This window comes from Zosterops lateralis, assembly GCF_965231275.1.
Source record: "Zosterops lateralis genome assembly, chromosome: 2".
Lineage (NCBI taxonomy): Eukaryota > Metazoa > Chordata > Aves > Passeriformes > Zosteropidae > Zosterops > Zosterops lateralis.
The window spans coordinates 111504729-111522648 of NC_139763.1; the positions used below are offsets into that span (position 1 = coordinate 111504729).

The following is a 17920-nucleotide window of genomic DNA, read 5'->3' on the forward strand; positions in this document are numbered from 1 at the left end:
ATGGAATTCAGCAGTGCCATGGCAGGAAGTTGTCCTGAACAAGTCTCCCTTAAGGTAAAGCCAACAATCAGTGTTCATCGGCTGAGATCACAAACTGAGGCAGCACCTGTTAACACTGTGGCATTGGGGATATTTGGGTCTCCAGCACACCTTCACATTATGAACACAGTACATTATACAGAGGCCCTGGTTCAACCTAAAGAGAACTTCACTGATGCTGACAAAAAGGACATGATGTCCATATAAAATCTGTGATTTTAAAAATCAATGTCTTTCACTGCCTATATTTCACCAACAGCAATTTAATCCATTTGGATTCCATGCTTTATTTTATTATAGCAGGACTTTCTAGGTCCCCTTTGATGATGATGTAGGCATGCAAAGGACAGGAAAAAGTGAGGGAAGGAGGGTCAGAATTATTAAACAGATTTTCTAAAAGGGAACAATTACTAAATTCAGCAATACAAAGTAGGTTCAGAATACACATTTTCCTACATAAATGGTGTATTTCCTCTAGAAATAAATGTTGTGCTGATTTAGCTACACTTACTCTGAAGTGTTTTAACTTCCTTGTGTTCATCTAGAAAAGCATTTGCCCAGCAGAATATCTAAAAGTGCTTTAAGATAACATTTTTTATGCTGCTCCTGATTTATGAAATAAAAATTGCTTAGCTGAAGTCTTCCCCCTCCTTTTTATGTAACTGCCTTGCTTCTCTAATAGAATGAACCTTTCATGAAAGCTAGAATATAACTGAATTTTCTTTCAAGTCTTTAAAGCTTTTTAAAATTCATGAATTTCCTTATCATTTTGCAGCAAAGCATTTCCAAATCCTTCTTTAACTTTAGTGTTTGGTATTAAAACGTTAAATGTTACAGAAATCGAGTGGAATAAATTTTCACTTAGAAATTGTCCAAATGGTGATGTGTTTTACTGGTAGTACCAAGCTGGTGTCACTGTGTTTGGTTACCTGTCACAGAGCTGTCTAGATTGTCCATACTGGAGCCTGGAGTATGCTCTAGACCTCTTAGTGGCCTACTGATTTCTACAGTTTCTTCTTCAAGATCATCCTCATCATCGTCGTCATCTGGAACGTCTGTTTCCAAATCTGAAATGAGGTTGCCAGATACGTATCCTAGGGGAGGAACTGGAGCCTGAGGAGGTTGTGTATTGCTTTGGATGTGCCTACACAAACAAACAGGAAAAGTTATCAGAATGGATGACACTTTGCAGCTCATGGTCAATAAAATACAAGCCTTTGAACAAGTCCTGGAGTAAATTTACAAAGCATGCTTGGTTAGGCCAAACTTGAGAAAAGTCATTTAAGTTATTCATTTCAGCTTCTAATACCAGAGTGCCTGCACACTTTCCAGTCTTAAATAAAAAGAATAAAGATATAATCCTCTAGGATGGGGAAGTTCAGGATTGTATTCTCACAGATGAAGAGTGGCAGCCACAGAGGCTACAAAAATCAGGTAGGAAACGCATGGAAAGGAACAATCCTGAATCCCAGCCTAGTGTATATGTGTCTCACCCAATATTCCCCCTTGCAAATCACATATTGAACCAAAGTAAAATCCCACTTTTTCCACTTAAAGAGATGCAGTGCCTGAAGAGGCACCCTAAAGAGGAGGGAATGGCCAGTAGGACAGAAGAAATTTTCAAGTCCAATGAGCACATCAGCAGCGAGGCCTTTTCATTTTGCTTTATTCCAAGAAGTTTAATTGATGTAATTGCAGCAGTATTAGGGCAGGCATGTGTGAAATTACTGCATGCAGCAATCACATAAAACAAAAAAGAAGACAAAAAAGCAGTCACAAGATAGCTAAATGACCAAAGGCAAGCATGGGATTCAGAGCTGGATTTGCCTGGTTTCTGAGAGAAAAGACCACCATCACCTTTCAGAGCAGCATTCCCCACAGCACAACAGGTACATAACAAGCTGTGCCAGGGGAGCCTTGGCACAAGAGCATGTACCACGCTTGAAACTGCTAACCTAAGCACGTGGGAATCCTTGGGTGGCTCCATGTGAGGTGCCATGACCTGATTTGAATCGGCAGCACTCTGGATGGGATCCAGGATTCTGCTGGTCTCTTGCTTGGACATCAGTAAAACTGAAGAAATTACAATTGTCACCTGTTTGGCTCCCAGCTATAATACATTTTCAGTGGAAACTTTGTGCTGAATTATTGCCTACATGAATGAATTCTCTTTATTCAATAAGCCTTTTTTTAAATTTTATTTTCATGATGTAAAGCTATCAGATATGAGAATGTCATGGTAAACGCTACGTACCACTGGTAACTTTCTCCACCTCAGTGCAGGTTTTAACTTATTGCCTCTTCTGAGTCTTATTTCCAGAACAAGTGTTTCCTTTCTGACATACAATCCCCTTCTGATTAACAGTTATTGAACACTCTTCTGCCTGGACACCAGGTTTTTAGTGTTCTACATAGTGTTCAAAACACTGGGGCACTAAAGGGCATTACCATCTAACTAACCCTCAATAAACAGTGTGATTAGCTCCTAATCAAGCAAAATGCTTAAGTATATGTTTAATGTTAAGCTTGTGATAGAACAATTGAAGTCAATTTCTCATGTACTCATAGTTAAGCATATACTTAAGTGATTTGCTGGATCAAGGCCATAATGATTATGTACTTTTCCAGTAATCTCTAATGGGCTCTTTCTTAAATTCCTAGTTGGCTGATCTCTGTATTTCTCAGTTGTTATTCCCACAGTAACCTATCTGACAGGTCTCGTTTTGCTGTTTAGTTTTCCCCTGTCTCTACAATGGACAGGTTAACTTTGTGAAAAAGAGACTAAAAAATATTCCTTGCCAGTCAAAACAATGGAGGACTTTCTACCAACTTTGACTAGCATGATATATATCCAGCCAAACAACAAAAATTCCATGTCATAAAAATCACTTGTATGTAAAAATCATGCTCAGAATTTAGCCCAATACCCAAAAGGCATGAAAAAAGGTTATGTCCTTGTTATTTTTTTTTTTTTTGCAGAGTTTCAGGCTCAATTACTGTGACTTTACACAAGAGCAACATTAAAATCTGTATAATCCTAAGCACATTATGAAACTTCCCAATCAATTTTCATTTCCCCAAAAAGGGAGCAAGACCTTTCCTGCCAGCTGCATGAGGCTTCGGTGCAGCGTCCTGCTCCATTATCCATGCCTGGACCGCTTTGGAGGGCATAGGAAGGGTAACAGCTGCACAATGCAGCAGCCACTGCCTGTGCTGGCAGGGTGTGCATCTGTGTGCTGGCTCAGAAGCCAGTACCTTCCACAGGCCAGGTCTAGCTGCTGCCTGGGATTTGGGTCTGTCCCACAGGCAGGCTGGGGTCGGCGCTTGGCAGCGCGGTGCTGCAGTGGGACTGAGCCACGCTGTTGACTGAATGCAGACTGCAGACAAGCCCCGAGGCTTCCATGGTGCCCAGGGAAAACAGCTGGCTTTGGGTTGGCACCGCCTGCCTACCTGCCTGATGTATTTATGGGAGCTCAAGCTGAATAGCTCCGTGGCTTTATTTACCAGGGAAGAAAGGCTGCTCCTCTGCTGGCAGAGTGCCATTCAGTAACTAGCTCTGCTCACTCCGCCGAGAGTCGCGGGCTTTGTCTGGGTGGAAGAGTTGTAAAAGGACAACTGCTGCTCAGGGAACATCCAGGAACCAACTGACCTTCACCACATCCCCAGCCTGGTGCAGTTGACAAGTTCTTTTTCAGTCCCTGAAGAGATTGCTTCTGTTTGTTTTGCAGGGGAAATGTTACTGTGGTATTTGCTTGCTCTTCCTTTAAAGAGGCATAAAGCGCTCTGAAACACTAGATGCATCCTGTAAATACTAACAACTTGCTTTCTGCTGTTCCTGGGTTTTTCCTATAGAGAAATTCTCTTGGTAGTTCAAAGTACAGAGATGCAAATACTTCATTCTCATGGGACACAGTGTAAAAGCTGCCACATGGCTATTCCAAGAGACTGTCATTATTTTTGATCAGGAATTAAGGATCTTACTATTCTTGAAAATCCTAAAAAATTCCTGTTTTCTGCTAGCCTGAAAAGAGAGTGGTCTCAACTGTATGAAAGCTGTCAGGAGGTTGGTATTCACTACTTAGCTGAGCACATGCAAAGTTTTGGAGAAATATTGTTTTTACATGTTTTTAGAAAAAATTTAGCATATTACCAAGTATTATGATTTAAAAAAGCACATAGGGATGTGTTTCCAACTGTGGCCTGACAAGTTTTGCTATTTCTTCTTCCATTTTACTTATTTGGAAACATAATTGAAATGCTGTTGAACACAAATCATTATTTACATCAAAAAGGAATGTACTGTTATTATTATTATTATTATTATTACAAGTATTTAATTTCCCCTGATCACAAGTGACCCCTTCAAACATTTACCATGTCTGCTTTGCTATATCAAACTGGTAAGCCCTTGTTAACTCATCGAGGTGAGCTTGAAGCATTGGCTGCATCTCCTCTCGTGGGGAAGGCGTGAGAGTTGCAGTCGACTGCTGCCCAAAGGAGATGGCAGGAGATGAAGCCACTCCCCGGACAGGAGGTGTGGGGACACGATCATCATCTTCCTCAAGCTCATCCTCCATGCCCTGATGCAGGTAGGTCTGAACTGGCAAAGGTGGACACCAACCATCACTGTCATATCTAAAACAGAAACCAAACAAATTAGTGTGCATCAAAACTCCTCCCTGCTGCACAGTAGAGGGTGTAGGGGGTACACAGGATTCCTGCTGCAGTTGGAAACCTTGGACACAGTCTGCATTCTAAAAATTAATGGGAATAGGGTTGTAGTTGCTTACATTGTCCTTACTGAGTCAGTTTAATTTTTCCCACAACTGATAGGCAACTGGAACAAGATATGCAACAGAAAAATTACTGACCCATTATTGCATTCATTAATGGTGATTAGATAAAGTTGCACCACAATCAACAACAAAAATGAACTAACACACTTCCAGGATCATTAATGTAGGGGAATGAATATTGACTTGGACATGAAAATAGCAGCATTCTTAAAAGGTAGAGCAAGCTTTATGTAGTAGCACTTACGCACTTATTTCATAGAATATTTCACAGAAAAAGCTGAGTTGAAATGGACCCACAAAGATCACCAAGCCCAACTCCTGGCCCATCCCCAAGAGTCACACCATGACCCCAAGAGCATTATCCATTTACTTCCATCCTCCCCTTTATCTGTCTATAAATTTACCATTTTTGTTTCTGGTTTGGAGCTTAAAATAAAAAGCCACACTTTCCTCATAAATTCTGGTCTTCCCACCCTGCACACGGGTATCTCCTCTGATGTGCAATACATCCCTGTCACAGCAGCACTGACCCCAAGCATATGCTGTGTCACAGCACCAGCTGATAAGGTACATTAGCACACATGTTGACAGCTCTGCCAGCACCCCACCTCCTACCCAATCTCTACTGGGACTTACCTAGACAGTGCTACATTTCTGAACACTTTCAACACACCTGCCCAAAATAAATGGAAATATTAACCACTAGGAGTACTCTTGAATACCAAATTCTTCTCTCTTCAGACATAAAGAGTGTCCTGGTAGGAGTTTGTGCTTTTTGCTGCCTTATACCAAAGGTGTAAGGATGGTGCTATACCTGATCAGGACTAAAACCAAAACCTTTATATTTTATTACCACTTCTTACGGAAGTTTTGCCAGCAAGTCAATTCTTTTCAGTCTCTGTACTCATCAGAGTTTCAGTTTGGTGTTGTATTACAGTATCATCCTGGGATGCTGTCCCTTAGAGACTCTGACATCATTCCAGATGGATAGGCCTTAGTGACTGTGGTCATTCCCTGTGCATTATCTCCCCAGAGTAACTCCCTAATCTGAGCACAACTTCAGTTGTACACAGCTCTGCTGACAATCACACCTCTCAAATCTCAACTGTCTACTTTTCCCATCTTCAAAACATCCAGTCAGGCATCAGTCCCTTGAGCATCAGCACACATTTCTTCTTAACTCCTGGTGCATTCCAAAACAACTCAGGATACACAGTTGTTTTTTTTTTTTTTTTTTTTTTTTTTTTTTTGTTTTTTTTTTTTTAAAAAAAAAAAAAGCAATCAGACAACCAGACAGGCTCCTTCACTGTCAAACCATCACACACTCTAAAGGCCATTTCCCAAGCATCATCTAAGTCACTTTATCTTCTTTCCACCTTCAAGGACTGCTGACAAGGTCCTTTTTTCTGCAATGCAGGCAGGCAGTGCTTTGCACTATACAGTTAATTTCTCAAACCAGCTTAAAAATACTCCTTTAAAGCTTCTGATTTGGAAGGAAGGATTTACCAGTTTCCCAGAGAAAAATGAATTACTGTCAATTTTCTCAAGTGTGAAGCCAGGTAACAAAAAGGCTGGGAACACTGAGATGGAGAAGTTGCAAAACCTATATTATGAACAGAACATTTACTTTCAGCAAAACACAAAGACTTCTTAAATTAACGAAAGTACTTTTTCCTTTAAATTAACAAAACTATTTTTTCCTTATTCAGAAGTCTGTAGTCTGTATTTAAATGCAAAGATTCAGGACAGCTAAAACAACCTGACTTAATGATCCAAAAGCCCATGGAAAATATATCTGGTAATTCACACTTGTATGAACTTAAATCTCTATAGATGTAGGTATAACCATAAATATACAAACACATATGAGCAAAGAAGTAAAAATAAAGGCTGCTTCTTAACATCTGGTCTCTAGGAGAGGTTGAGTGATTGATCATTACCATTTTCCTAACACAGAGATTTAAGAAAATGTTACATGATACACATTCATCCTTAGCAAACAATTAAGATATGACCAGATGTAATTCCTCTTTCCAAACAACATTTACTCAGGACATTTACAACTAAGGCTGAAGGGACCATCCTAAATCATGCTGCTTAAAAATGTGCAGTGCAACAGTTCTCTCACTTCCTTTTGCTCTCTCAACCTCAGGCTTTGCTATAATGGCTTCTTCTTTAAAAGGGACAGGGGAAAAAGACACTCCCAGGTGACTTTTCAGTGGTGAATAAACGAGCTTTGGATGTGCTCGCCTTCTGACCCTACTTGCTTCAACTCCCCAAAGGTTCAGCTTGATAGCAAAAAGGTTTCTTAGTAAAGAGGCTTCTTAGTGAAAAGTTTCTGCACAAGTACTCTATCTTTACCCAAATTTTGTTTGAAGTGGAAAGCAGCCTAAGCCTGAAGTTCAGGACATTTGAGATTCAAGATTTCAGGAACCTTTGTCTTCTTCTTACTGCAAGGTATCTGAAAAGCCACAAGCCCTAACCTTCACTTTAGAAAAAAAGCCCCACAAAAACCAAAATAACACTTTAGAGAAAAAAAAAACCAAACTAAAAAAAAACCCAAAACCAACAAAGAAAAAAAAAATAATAATAAAAAAATAATAATAATAAAAAAGCAAACCTAACAGACGACATGGTAACTACTTATCACTTATGTCACATAAGTGATACAGTTATAGAAACATCTGGTACCTGGTACCACCATAATGATTACTGGCCAAATCCATGTCCTTTTTCATCTTCTGAGTAAATCCAATGTGATGAAAATGCAACTTTTTTCAAGTACCCTCATTGAAATCTAAGTGCCTTAACTTCATTAGCAACCTCCGATTGTAATTCCATTATAATTAAGACCCTATTAAGTTCTGGTTAACAAACATGAGTGTCTATTTTTCCAGTGAGTTTTATTGTATTGTCAGCACTTCCATAGTAATGTTTTACTATTAAAAAGCCTGATTCATTACACTAATGGATTTCTTCCTTCCAAATATAAAATAAAGGTAATAGATATAGGGCTCATTCTGTAAAACTGTGTTTCCTCACATATATTGTTGCAACAAATGAAGCTTCCATCCCTGGAACTCACCAGAAAGGACTTTTTGAAGTAAAAGGTACTACTTCCTTAACTTTTCATAAAGACAGACAATAAGTATCAAATATATTGACATTCAGCAACTAATATTCCATTTTGAGGTGTAATCAATAGCAAGAAATAGAAATAACCAGATAACAGTATGCTGTCTGTCTTTATTGGGTTGGGTCAAAATAATGCATATTATTGGTGAAAAATCAAACTAAAATTTATCGAAATAATAAATAATATTATTTATTAAAATAATAAAAATATAATAATAAAATAATAAAAAATAATGAAATAATAAAGAAACAAGCATTTCTTTACTGTCAAGTTTGCATAAAATCAAGCAAAATCATCTTCTCTGAAAAGGGTGAAAAAGGGAGCCTGTCATTTTAGGAGCTACTACAGGAAAAGAGAAACTCAATTGGCACAAATAGGCTCTTTGCTGAGGTTAAACAGGAGTCTAAGAGAGCCCCAAAGCTCTACCATATTATATAACAGGGCTAGTTGGACTAAGGTATTCACTTTTCCTTCTGCAGCTTATGGAAAAATGAAGGCAAATGCCAACCTTAGTGCCTCTGTGAAGATGATACAGAAAACTAAGTCTATTTTTTATGTGATATATTAAATTTAGGTGGGTTTTTTAAAATATCATTTGCTATTTTGGATTATCTTTTGCAACTTAGAAGTCCACGAATACTTACAAGGCCATTAGTGCTAATCTCTAGCAAGCAAAACCAGGTGTTTTTGAGTTTTTTGGTGATAATTAATTGTAATACGAAGACACAAAGATGCCATCCTTGTTGTTTTATTGCCCTAAACGTTTGTATTTTGTATCATATTGTGAGAATTTCATTAATGTGTTCAGTTTTTCTGACTGGAAGCTCATTTTTCAGTTGTAATTCACAATATAATTACAGCTGCATGTAACTAATTCTAAAATTAAAACACTTTGAACTTGTCACAGGTAGAGTAAATATAAACAAACCAAGAAGAACAAAAGAGTTCAAAAAATGTGGAAATGTGGCTTTTTTTTTCTTTTTAACCCAGTATGTCAGTGTTAAAGGCAACATAAGGAACGCTGTCTATGATTGTTTCCCTTTTACAATGGTGAAAAGCACAGAAACACAAGATCAACTCCTAAATACAGAAGCACCATTAGTATTGGAACTATCCTGAGAAAGTCTGAGCATTGCAGATTCAGTCCTCATCAAAGGTGGTTGCAAATTACTGTAGCTCCAGACTGAGACTCTAAGTCAAGCCTTCATATTTTTTCTGTGTTTGGTAAAATGCATGTTACAAGCCTTGCTATCCCCAATGCTAATGAGACATTACAAAAACCAGAGAAGAGTAATTCAAAACATAATCAGAGGAAAAACTAAGTCTGAATGGTTGTGAACCTGGAGGCTGGTGGTTACCTTCTCCTTAAATAACCAACGCTGTCTTGGTGACCAACATCACTCCTTCCAGCTAAATTACAGGTGCTTCATGCAACTGAGGAGTCAAGCCCTGTGTCACAAGGGATTTCTCCATAAGGTATTTCCATTTACCTTTAATGCTATTTCATTTTTCTGAAGAAAATCCAAGTGGTTTGCCTTCTATTGCATAATTGTTTTAGTGAAAGGGCCGCACATGTGTTTTAAGGATATAAACTGATAAAGACAAAATTATTATATGGTGAAACAAATTTAAATTTATTTTAGCCTCTTATAACAGAATACAGAAAACAATGATTATATGAACTTTTTGCCTTGAGATTTAAACAAAACTCACAATCAGTAAAGTTATTGATTTCCATTATTTCGAAATTCTAACTCTACAGCCTGAATGGGCCTTAATTTTAAAAAGAACTTCCCTGACTAACAGTCATTTATTGCTAATTTTAAGAGTCAAAGGAGTTGGTATAAACTGGAACAATATGGAATTTTTCTAACTTTAATTATGAAAGTAGTAATGATCAACTCACAGTTACAATTGAGATAACACTTGAAATATTTTTATTCAGTAAAGCTATTACAATGTATTCTCAAAAATGTTTAATCCTTAGGAGATATTGATTAATCCATGTATTGAAACAGACAGAAACTTGTCCCTGAAAGAACAATTATTCTCAAAGGCTCCAACAGAGCTACCCACAGCTAACTATGTTTTTATATACTCTGATTTACCTCCAGAGTTTGATAACCTGGTATATCACATAATTACACTTTATAAAAATCATTTTTTAATTGTTGTCTGTGTAGGAAATGTCTCTTTCCTCTCATTTAGCACTTCTTGTGTGATTCCATGTCCTTGAGAACAAGTCTGAGCTACGCAAAATTATGTGGAAGGTTTCAGAAACTTGAAAGTTGTTTGAATAATAATAAAAAAGCCTATAATTGGCATGCCTTCCTCGACTGTGAAATTTCTTCTAAAAGCCGATGAGAAGATTATTTTCCATTGGTTGATCTTCAAAAATCAATCCAATTTGGTGGAGTTTTTTTTTTGTTCTGTTGGCTCTAATATTTTTAAACATCAAAGCGGAAAAAAAATGCACAGAACCAGACTATGTCATCCTTACTCACTCTGAGTCCCATCAGCTGCATGCAAACCCAGAATTCAATTAAGCTACCTGTGAAGTGATATACTTCTCAGCATGAGAAAGCACTGAAGCCCTACAGGATGATGAAGCAAGGTCACTTTTGTTTCCATCTTCAGTCACTATCCAGAGGAGCTATTCAAACATTCCTCCTCCACAGCCTTGAATAAGTCTACAGGATAATGTGTTCTCTCTTTATTTTTTTTTTAAACAAAACAGAATAATATTGTCTCTTAGCAAAATTAAAAAAAAATAGAAAAGGACTCATTTCTGCAAATCACAGATTTTTCTTCAAAAGAAAAATAATAAAAAATTACCCTGCTTCTTGCTGATCCACCCCATAGTGCTCCAGCTCTGTGCCTGGAAGTGGCTGCACAGGAGGGGGTGGGAGGGGAACACTGGCCCAGGTTGAACCATTATTTTTCTGGGGCTTGGCAGTATTTTTGTTCTTCTTCTTTTTCCCTCCTTTGCCACCTGTGAATCCAAAAAAGAAAAATAAAACGTTAGAGCTATAAAGTGAGGAAAAAAAGCCAGCTATTTACATTTCTTTGACAGAATTCTGATTCCAGAGCACATGCCCCAAAAAAGAAGATGTATTTATATCTCAGCAGAATCAACATCAATGTGCTAACGCTGCCACAAGGTTTAAAGTAATAATAGAATGGCATGGGAAAATAATCCGAGTATTTACTGAAAATCACTTATTTTTAAACCTCTGTACATTTGCAGCACAGTAGTGCAAAAACAAGGAAAATAAGGTTTTCCTGTATAAGAAATATAATGAAACATAGCAAATTATTTCAAATGTCAGAATCCAGTGTAATTATAAGACAATTTTGCATAATCACTTTCTGTGGAAAACACAGAGATAAAGGACACCATCCAAAAAATGGTCACTGGAGTCAAGAACTTTCAAGAATAAATTGTCAAAAGAAAAGAAACAGGGTTTTGTTGATAGGAATTTCCTAATTTCTGTTTTTTTAAAAGAGCAGGAAGTCACATGCAATGTTTTAGGACTGACTGTTTCACAGGATTCAAATACCTTGTGTCACTAAGGAGAAGAGGTCCTATTTCTGATATACAGTTCTAATGGATAAGGTAGAAATGAAATGTGCAATGCATTTTGGTTAAACCCTCTGCTCTTCTCTTATTGTCCTTGCATCCACTTCTCCTGAGACAGTTCCATTTGTGGGAGAGTGATCTCACAGAGAAAGCTCTCATCCCACTCGCTTTGCTTCTTTTAGTTTGTCCTGACTTCTTTTTCTTGTCAGGAAGAGGAAGAATGGCTCAACATTTTGAATCCCCTGACTGCTTGGGGATCCATCTATTATTTGGAGTTTTGTTGTGGCTTTCAAACTCTTGGTTGGGTGGAGGAATGGTTTGTCAGATGCCCCCTTTCAGTGGGGTACCCAGCTGTTCTCACTGATCCCTGGCCTGTTGCAGAAAGCACAGTCTAATCCATCTCACCCACCGATGTCTCCTGATGATTTATAAGGATCAGCCAAAAAAACCCTCACGTAAAATGAATCAATGAATCAAGAAAGTCACAACTGACTGACCAGGGAGGGTGGCACGGTGTGCACTGGCAGGCACTCCCTCTTTGCCATGGCTCTAACTTTAGGCACACAGAAGGAGGTGCAATTCTAGGAGCAGAGACAAGCTCCTATCGTGGGACTTTTTATCTGTGAGATGGAGGCTTTCTTCTGTTACTTCCAAACATCAGCTGGATGAAAACAGAAACAAATAGTGAGGGAGGAAAAACGGGATTCTGTGATTCAGAAGTAGCCAAGACTTTTCTTTTCACCTCCTGTTCTGCCTGCTAGAGGCAGGCAACAAGCCCAGCAATGTTTCTAATCGACCTGGCTGGCAGCTCATCTCAAGCAAGACTTTGTTTTCCACTACTCAATTCCAGACCAAAGCTCTTCCTTCCTTGTTTTGGAGTATTTATAGTGAGTCCAGCCAAGATCCTGTCATTCACTATGTGTGAACTGAGCTGATATTACTTCTGTTAGGATGGAAAACAGGCTCTTCCTACCGTTTGTAGCCTGGCAGAGAGGGCAGCTTTCTTGAAAAGGGAAAGAACATTTTGACCAGTGAAAAGAAACCCCAGTGACAGTGGAGATAGAGGAACAAATACATTAACCCTCTAGAGGGAAAATGAAGCTTTCAAAGCACAAGTAAGGCAAAAAAAGTGGAGTTAGAAATAGGGTCACTGAACAGTGCAAAGGATGTAGGTTAATTTTAATTTGTGGGACATGGGGAATTTTTTTAAAAGTCAGCAGGAGTAGGAGCCAACAAGAACTAAGGCAGGAGGGGTGGCTTTAGGAGAAAAGCACATGCATGCGTTGCAGGAGGATTTAAACCAGGAATACACAGAGAAGGGAAATGCAAAGAACAACTTCAGTTTAGAGATTAGTTGAGGTGGAGAGGAAGATTTTGGAAGTGTAGCATCTTGATAATCTTAGGAGACTGGTAAAATCTAGGTTGGATGTGTGGAGTGCTAGTATGGGAGTCACGTGGATTTTTGGGGTTTCAAAGAGAGAAATTAGAGATAATGGAGATATTAGAAGGAGTGAAGCAGAGAGACAAGGGACTTGTTTAGATGAAGAAATGAGAGAACTCCAAGGTCATTACTGGTAGAGAAAGCAGCCTACACTGTACAGTTGGGCAGAAGATTTCTGTCCCCATGGCAGAGTTGCTCTGCTGTCAGACTGGTGGGACAGCCTGATTTGTGTTTGAAAACTGATGCACCAAAGCCTTGTTTCCCCATAGCAACAATGCTTGATGCTTCAATGTCGCCTCACACTGAAATTCAATTATATTGTTTAAATCTCTAGGTGAATCAAGTGCTGGAGAAAGAATTTGCCAGTTGGGCTGCTGATCCTAGTACAGACATAATCTGTGCAAACTATAGCTACAAAATTTCCCTGCATCATAAAGCAGTCGAGGTTTTAGCTGTTTTCCATTCCACAGTGGGATAGGAATTCTCATGATATTCATGTAAGAGAGACAGAAACTTAGTCAGAATAATAAGTAGTAGTTAAAGTACTAACCAAGGAAGTGAGAGAACAAATCCCTGCTCACCCTGATGGGGACTACATCATCAAAGCTGGTCTCTGACTCCAGTGATGCTCTAATTATCAGCCTATTTGAAGGTCTCCCCCAGTTTCTCATGCATTACCAACATAATTATCCTGTATCAAAGGCATAATTAGTGGGCAAGGGAGGGCAAAATACTGACTCTGCAGTCCAGTAATCTGACACTCATCTGAGCACTGGGGCATCTAGTTGTGAGCTGCCTTCATCACAACAAGAGTGCCCTGGCCATAGAAAGATTGACTATAACCCAAAATTTCCTAGTGTCATCAGAAAATTCACTTCTGACTGAGAAACACTGCACAGAATACGTTGCGTTTGAAACATTTGATGGAAGTCCAGCCTTTGATCAATGGGCATCTTCCAGTGACACTTCCTATTTTCTGAGAAAATTCTTAGGCAGCCTTAGCTGTCAACATATCTAAAGTGTGATATTGTCCTCTGATACCTGACATATATGTACCTCAGCACATCAATTTCTGCATTTTCATGCAGCCTGGGGAGCAAGCTGATTTCCTAAGCTACTTGTCAATATATCTCACATGCAAGGAACAAGAACTTTTCTTCACGTATTTAATGAACTCAGCTTCCAGATACCTCTCTGACAATACCATAAAGCCTATTTTTTGGTCTCAGTCAAATCAGCTAATGCTCCTCCTTGAGAACACAAGACTTGCAAACACATTTGGCTATTTGAGTCATGGGCCAATGATTATAGGCTTCTTATCCCAAGATTCAATTTGAATAGCCATTTAAACTGACATAAAGAAGCCATTTCTAGGTTTGGTCTGTAAGTGGGAGGCCTGCTTCAGCTCAAAGTGGAAATTCAAAAGGCTGTGGGTATATTCTGAATATCAAAAGTAAGTCCTTTCAGTGCTCTCATATTTCAGCTAGGTGAAATCACAGATTTTAAACTTAACTGCTGCCTTTTCAGTTTTTGTCTTGAGAAAAAAAAAGACAGCTATACATAACATAAGCAACAAGTAAGCAAAATTAAAGAAATCAAGAGAAAAGGTGTGTTCAGATATAATACACAACCACATTTACTATGATCATTTTCATCTGATGAAAATGCATCATGTTTCCAATAGAACATGCAGCACACACATAAAATTTACATCCTGTTTGTATGCAGACTTGGCACAATTTATTGAAATCCCAGTCGCCTTTCAGGGCCCTACAACTATTTGCAAGCTGCTTCACTGAGGAACAGCATTCAGAAGCAGCTTGTGGGAGTGGGGGATCTGTTAACAACTCAACAAAAATAATAGTCTCCTAATGAAGTTCAGTGTGGGGAGACCTATAAACTGAGGATGGATGCAGAAATATATTTGTTCCAGAAATGGTGTCAGGGAAAGGATATGACAAGATGACAAGCACCACATGGAAGGACTTTCCAATTATCTCCAAGCAGGTTGTGCAGAAGGCTTTTTTGTTCCAGCAGAGTCCCATGTGGCATTGTTTGCTGATGGGCAGCAACTCTCATGGTTATCCTCAACTGGTGCCTGGGAGGTGCTCTGCCTCCCTGGCCAACACCCCTCCGTCCCTCGCTCCCCTGTGCACGGCGATGGAACCAACCTGACAGGCTGCCACTCCTTTCGGAGCTGTTGTGGGAGCTGGTGGTGCTGAAATCCTGTGACTGGTTGTGTGGCAATCTATTAGCCAGTCCCTCAGCCACCCGGTAGTCAGGGATGTAAAGCAAGGCTAAGGGTTAAACGGCAGAGGTCACAGTGGCATCGTGGGATTAGTCAACAGCACAAGCACATGCGACACATGCAGTTAGCACGTCAAGGGCAGATGGGGTGGGGTGGCAGGTTTTAACTTGGTTATTTTTAAAGGTACACCTACCCTAGCCTAATGGAAGGCAGATGGCTTGGTGACCAGCACAGGACAAAGAGCATTAAAAGCACAGTGCAATGTGTTTTGTGATCAGGTGAGGTTCAGCATGCATGCAAGGTGTGCGAGCATTAGTTCAGATCAACACAAACAGTGTCTCACAGAGCTAAAAAGAATTTTCTAATTCATGCACAGATGATACAGTACACAAAAGCTCTGGAAAATAAGAGCTGTAATTACCATTGTTGCCTTTGCCTTGGTCTGGGAGAGAGTAACCAAATCCCATGAGGTCATTTTTTTGCTGAATTGAGCTTTTCCACTGTGGATCTGGTAAGTCGACAGCCAGCTCGTGGATGCTGTTGGAATGCAGGATCTGGGTAGTGGCATATGGCGTGGCCTGAGTTATTTGGCTGGAGCTGTTGTAGCTGGTTTTGGTGGTGAAGTCGATGCTGCTGTAAATGGCCCCATCAGAAAGCATGGTGGCAGTTTTATCTCCTTGCCCTGGCACTGGTGGCAGCACATCTGTGGAATGAAACAAATCATTGATGCATGGGAAGCCTGAAAGTACTGAGTTTTAAGCTGAGAAATAAATGTGTCGTTTTGCACGTTTGCATTTCAGCTGAGACAGGTCCATGAGCCAACGAAGGGAAGATGATGTACAACCATGGCCAAGCTATCAGCAGCCGTGACAGGCCTACCACTTGTCCTTCACGTCTCACTGCCTAAAACCATCTTTTTTTTTTTTTTTTTTTTTTTTTTTTTTTTTTTTTTTTCTCCCTCATACCTTCAACTGTGAAAGTGAAGTTTGGAATGTTTCTCTACTGAAGAATGTTTTCAATCGTTCACTCTGTGTCAGAACCAATGAAACTGTCTGGGCTTCAGGGACATGATGAAAGAATTTACAAATCACAGAGGGAACTTGCCTGGCAAACATGTAGATAAAACTCTCAAAGTAATTTTTAAGGGCATCACCTTGATTTCCTTGAAGTTTTTTGCATCAGCTTATCTAATTTTCCTTTTGACATTAGCCAGTACATTTCTTTTCGACAAAAAAAAAAAAAAAACAAAAAAAAAAAACAAAAAAAAAAAACCTGACAAAAGCAAGTTTTTCCTGATATCTGAAAGAAAATCTGATATCCTGAAAGGATTTAGGTGATCAGTCCATCAAAATGGTGAAGCTATATTGATAATGGAGAACAATTTGGTAAAAAACTCCAGTACATTTGCCTGAAAACCATTACAGCATATTTAACTAAATATCTCCTGAATTTTCTCTATATTTTGAATCCTATCCCACACTGCAATTTGTATCTTTAATCAGTTAGATTGGCAGTCTCTCTCCTTACAAAACACTGAAGTGACCTTTGCTGGTGGAATACTAGATCCAGAAACTGAGACCAGTGAAGTGTGAAGAACCTAATGATGACTGGCATGATGTCCCAAGGAGAACCACATCTCAGCAGATAACCCTCCTTCCTGCTCTCTCAGAGGTCAATATATCAAATGCTACTATTTTTACAATTTATTTAGACTCTGAAGGATTGAATCAATTCCAGGATGTACTTCTTTAAAAAATCCTTCATTTATATGCCATTTTCTTTCTACAGCCAGATGGCAGATACAGGTTCCAACTGTTAGATCATACTTGAGATAATGCATACTCCCATAGTGAGGATGCTCAGATCCCACTCTTGGGATCACAGCCATTTTTATGTACCTTAAGCCCCAGAAAGAAAAGATGATTCTTGCACCTTTCTTTAAACCTTTCAAGGGTTTAAGCTCAGTTCCAAACTCAGATGTGGGTTTTGTGCAACCTCAAGATGTACATTTGTTCTCTCACTGTCTCAAAGACTTATCCAGCAATGGGATGTGACACCATGGTCTCCTCACACTAATTTGGTATTTTTTGTTTACTTCCATTGATATTTTTCAGGTTTAGTTTAGTTTAGTTTTTTTTCCTGGATGAACATTTAGATCACAGAACTATTTTCTTTTGCATTCAGGTGTGCTACAGTGAATTTTTTTAACAAGGACTCTAATAACATCTTCAGTCTCAGGGCAGCAACATAATATTAACAATAAATATGGCAATAACAAATGCTCAGCAGAGACACTGCAGAAAGAGAGATTAAATTTGGGTCTATCAGCATGATCTGGTTTTGCATACAGCAGGGAAATGGGCACAATCAAGTATTTAAAAGACCTTAATTGTATTAACTTATATCTGCAGATAAATTGCAAGTGCAAAAAAATTACAATTAATGCAAACTACAGCGCATATTTCAAAGTCATGTTGTTAGTATCTGCACATATGCAATGTGCCTGCCAGGGGCAGTACACAAACAAAAACGCATCTATGTGCAAATACAGCATGAGATGTGAGAGACAAGTGCAGTCCTATCCTTCTTGCATTTCATCCACAATATGAACATTTCTCCTTTCCACAATCGGTTCCGTCAAAGTATAATGGCTTGGAATTTAGTAAATAAATTCTGTTGT

At 39.0% G+C, this 17920-nt stretch overlaps 1 protein-coding gene across 6 annotated transcripts in view; it reads right to left on the reverse strand.

The window, feature by feature from the left end:
• ROBO2 (roundabout guidance receptor 2) overlaps positions 1 to 17920 on the reverse strand; it is a 445348-nt gene that overhangs the window by 29135 nt on the left and 398293 nt on the right. For all 6 annotated transcript variants that reach the window (XM_083855698.1, XM_083855697.1, XM_083855695.1 and 3 more), the window contains 4 exons: positions 15662 to 15943; positions 10807 to 10963; positions 4414 to 4674; positions 969 to 1183 (listed from right to left, as the gene is read on the reverse strand). In XM_083855698.1, the coding sequence (XP_083711824.1) occupies positions 969 to 1183; positions 4414 to 4674; positions 10807 to 10963; positions 15662 to 15943 (915 nt within the window). The remainder of the gene's footprint in view (positions 1 to 968; positions 1184 to 4413; positions 4675 to 10806; positions 10964 to 15661; positions 15944 to 17920) is intronic.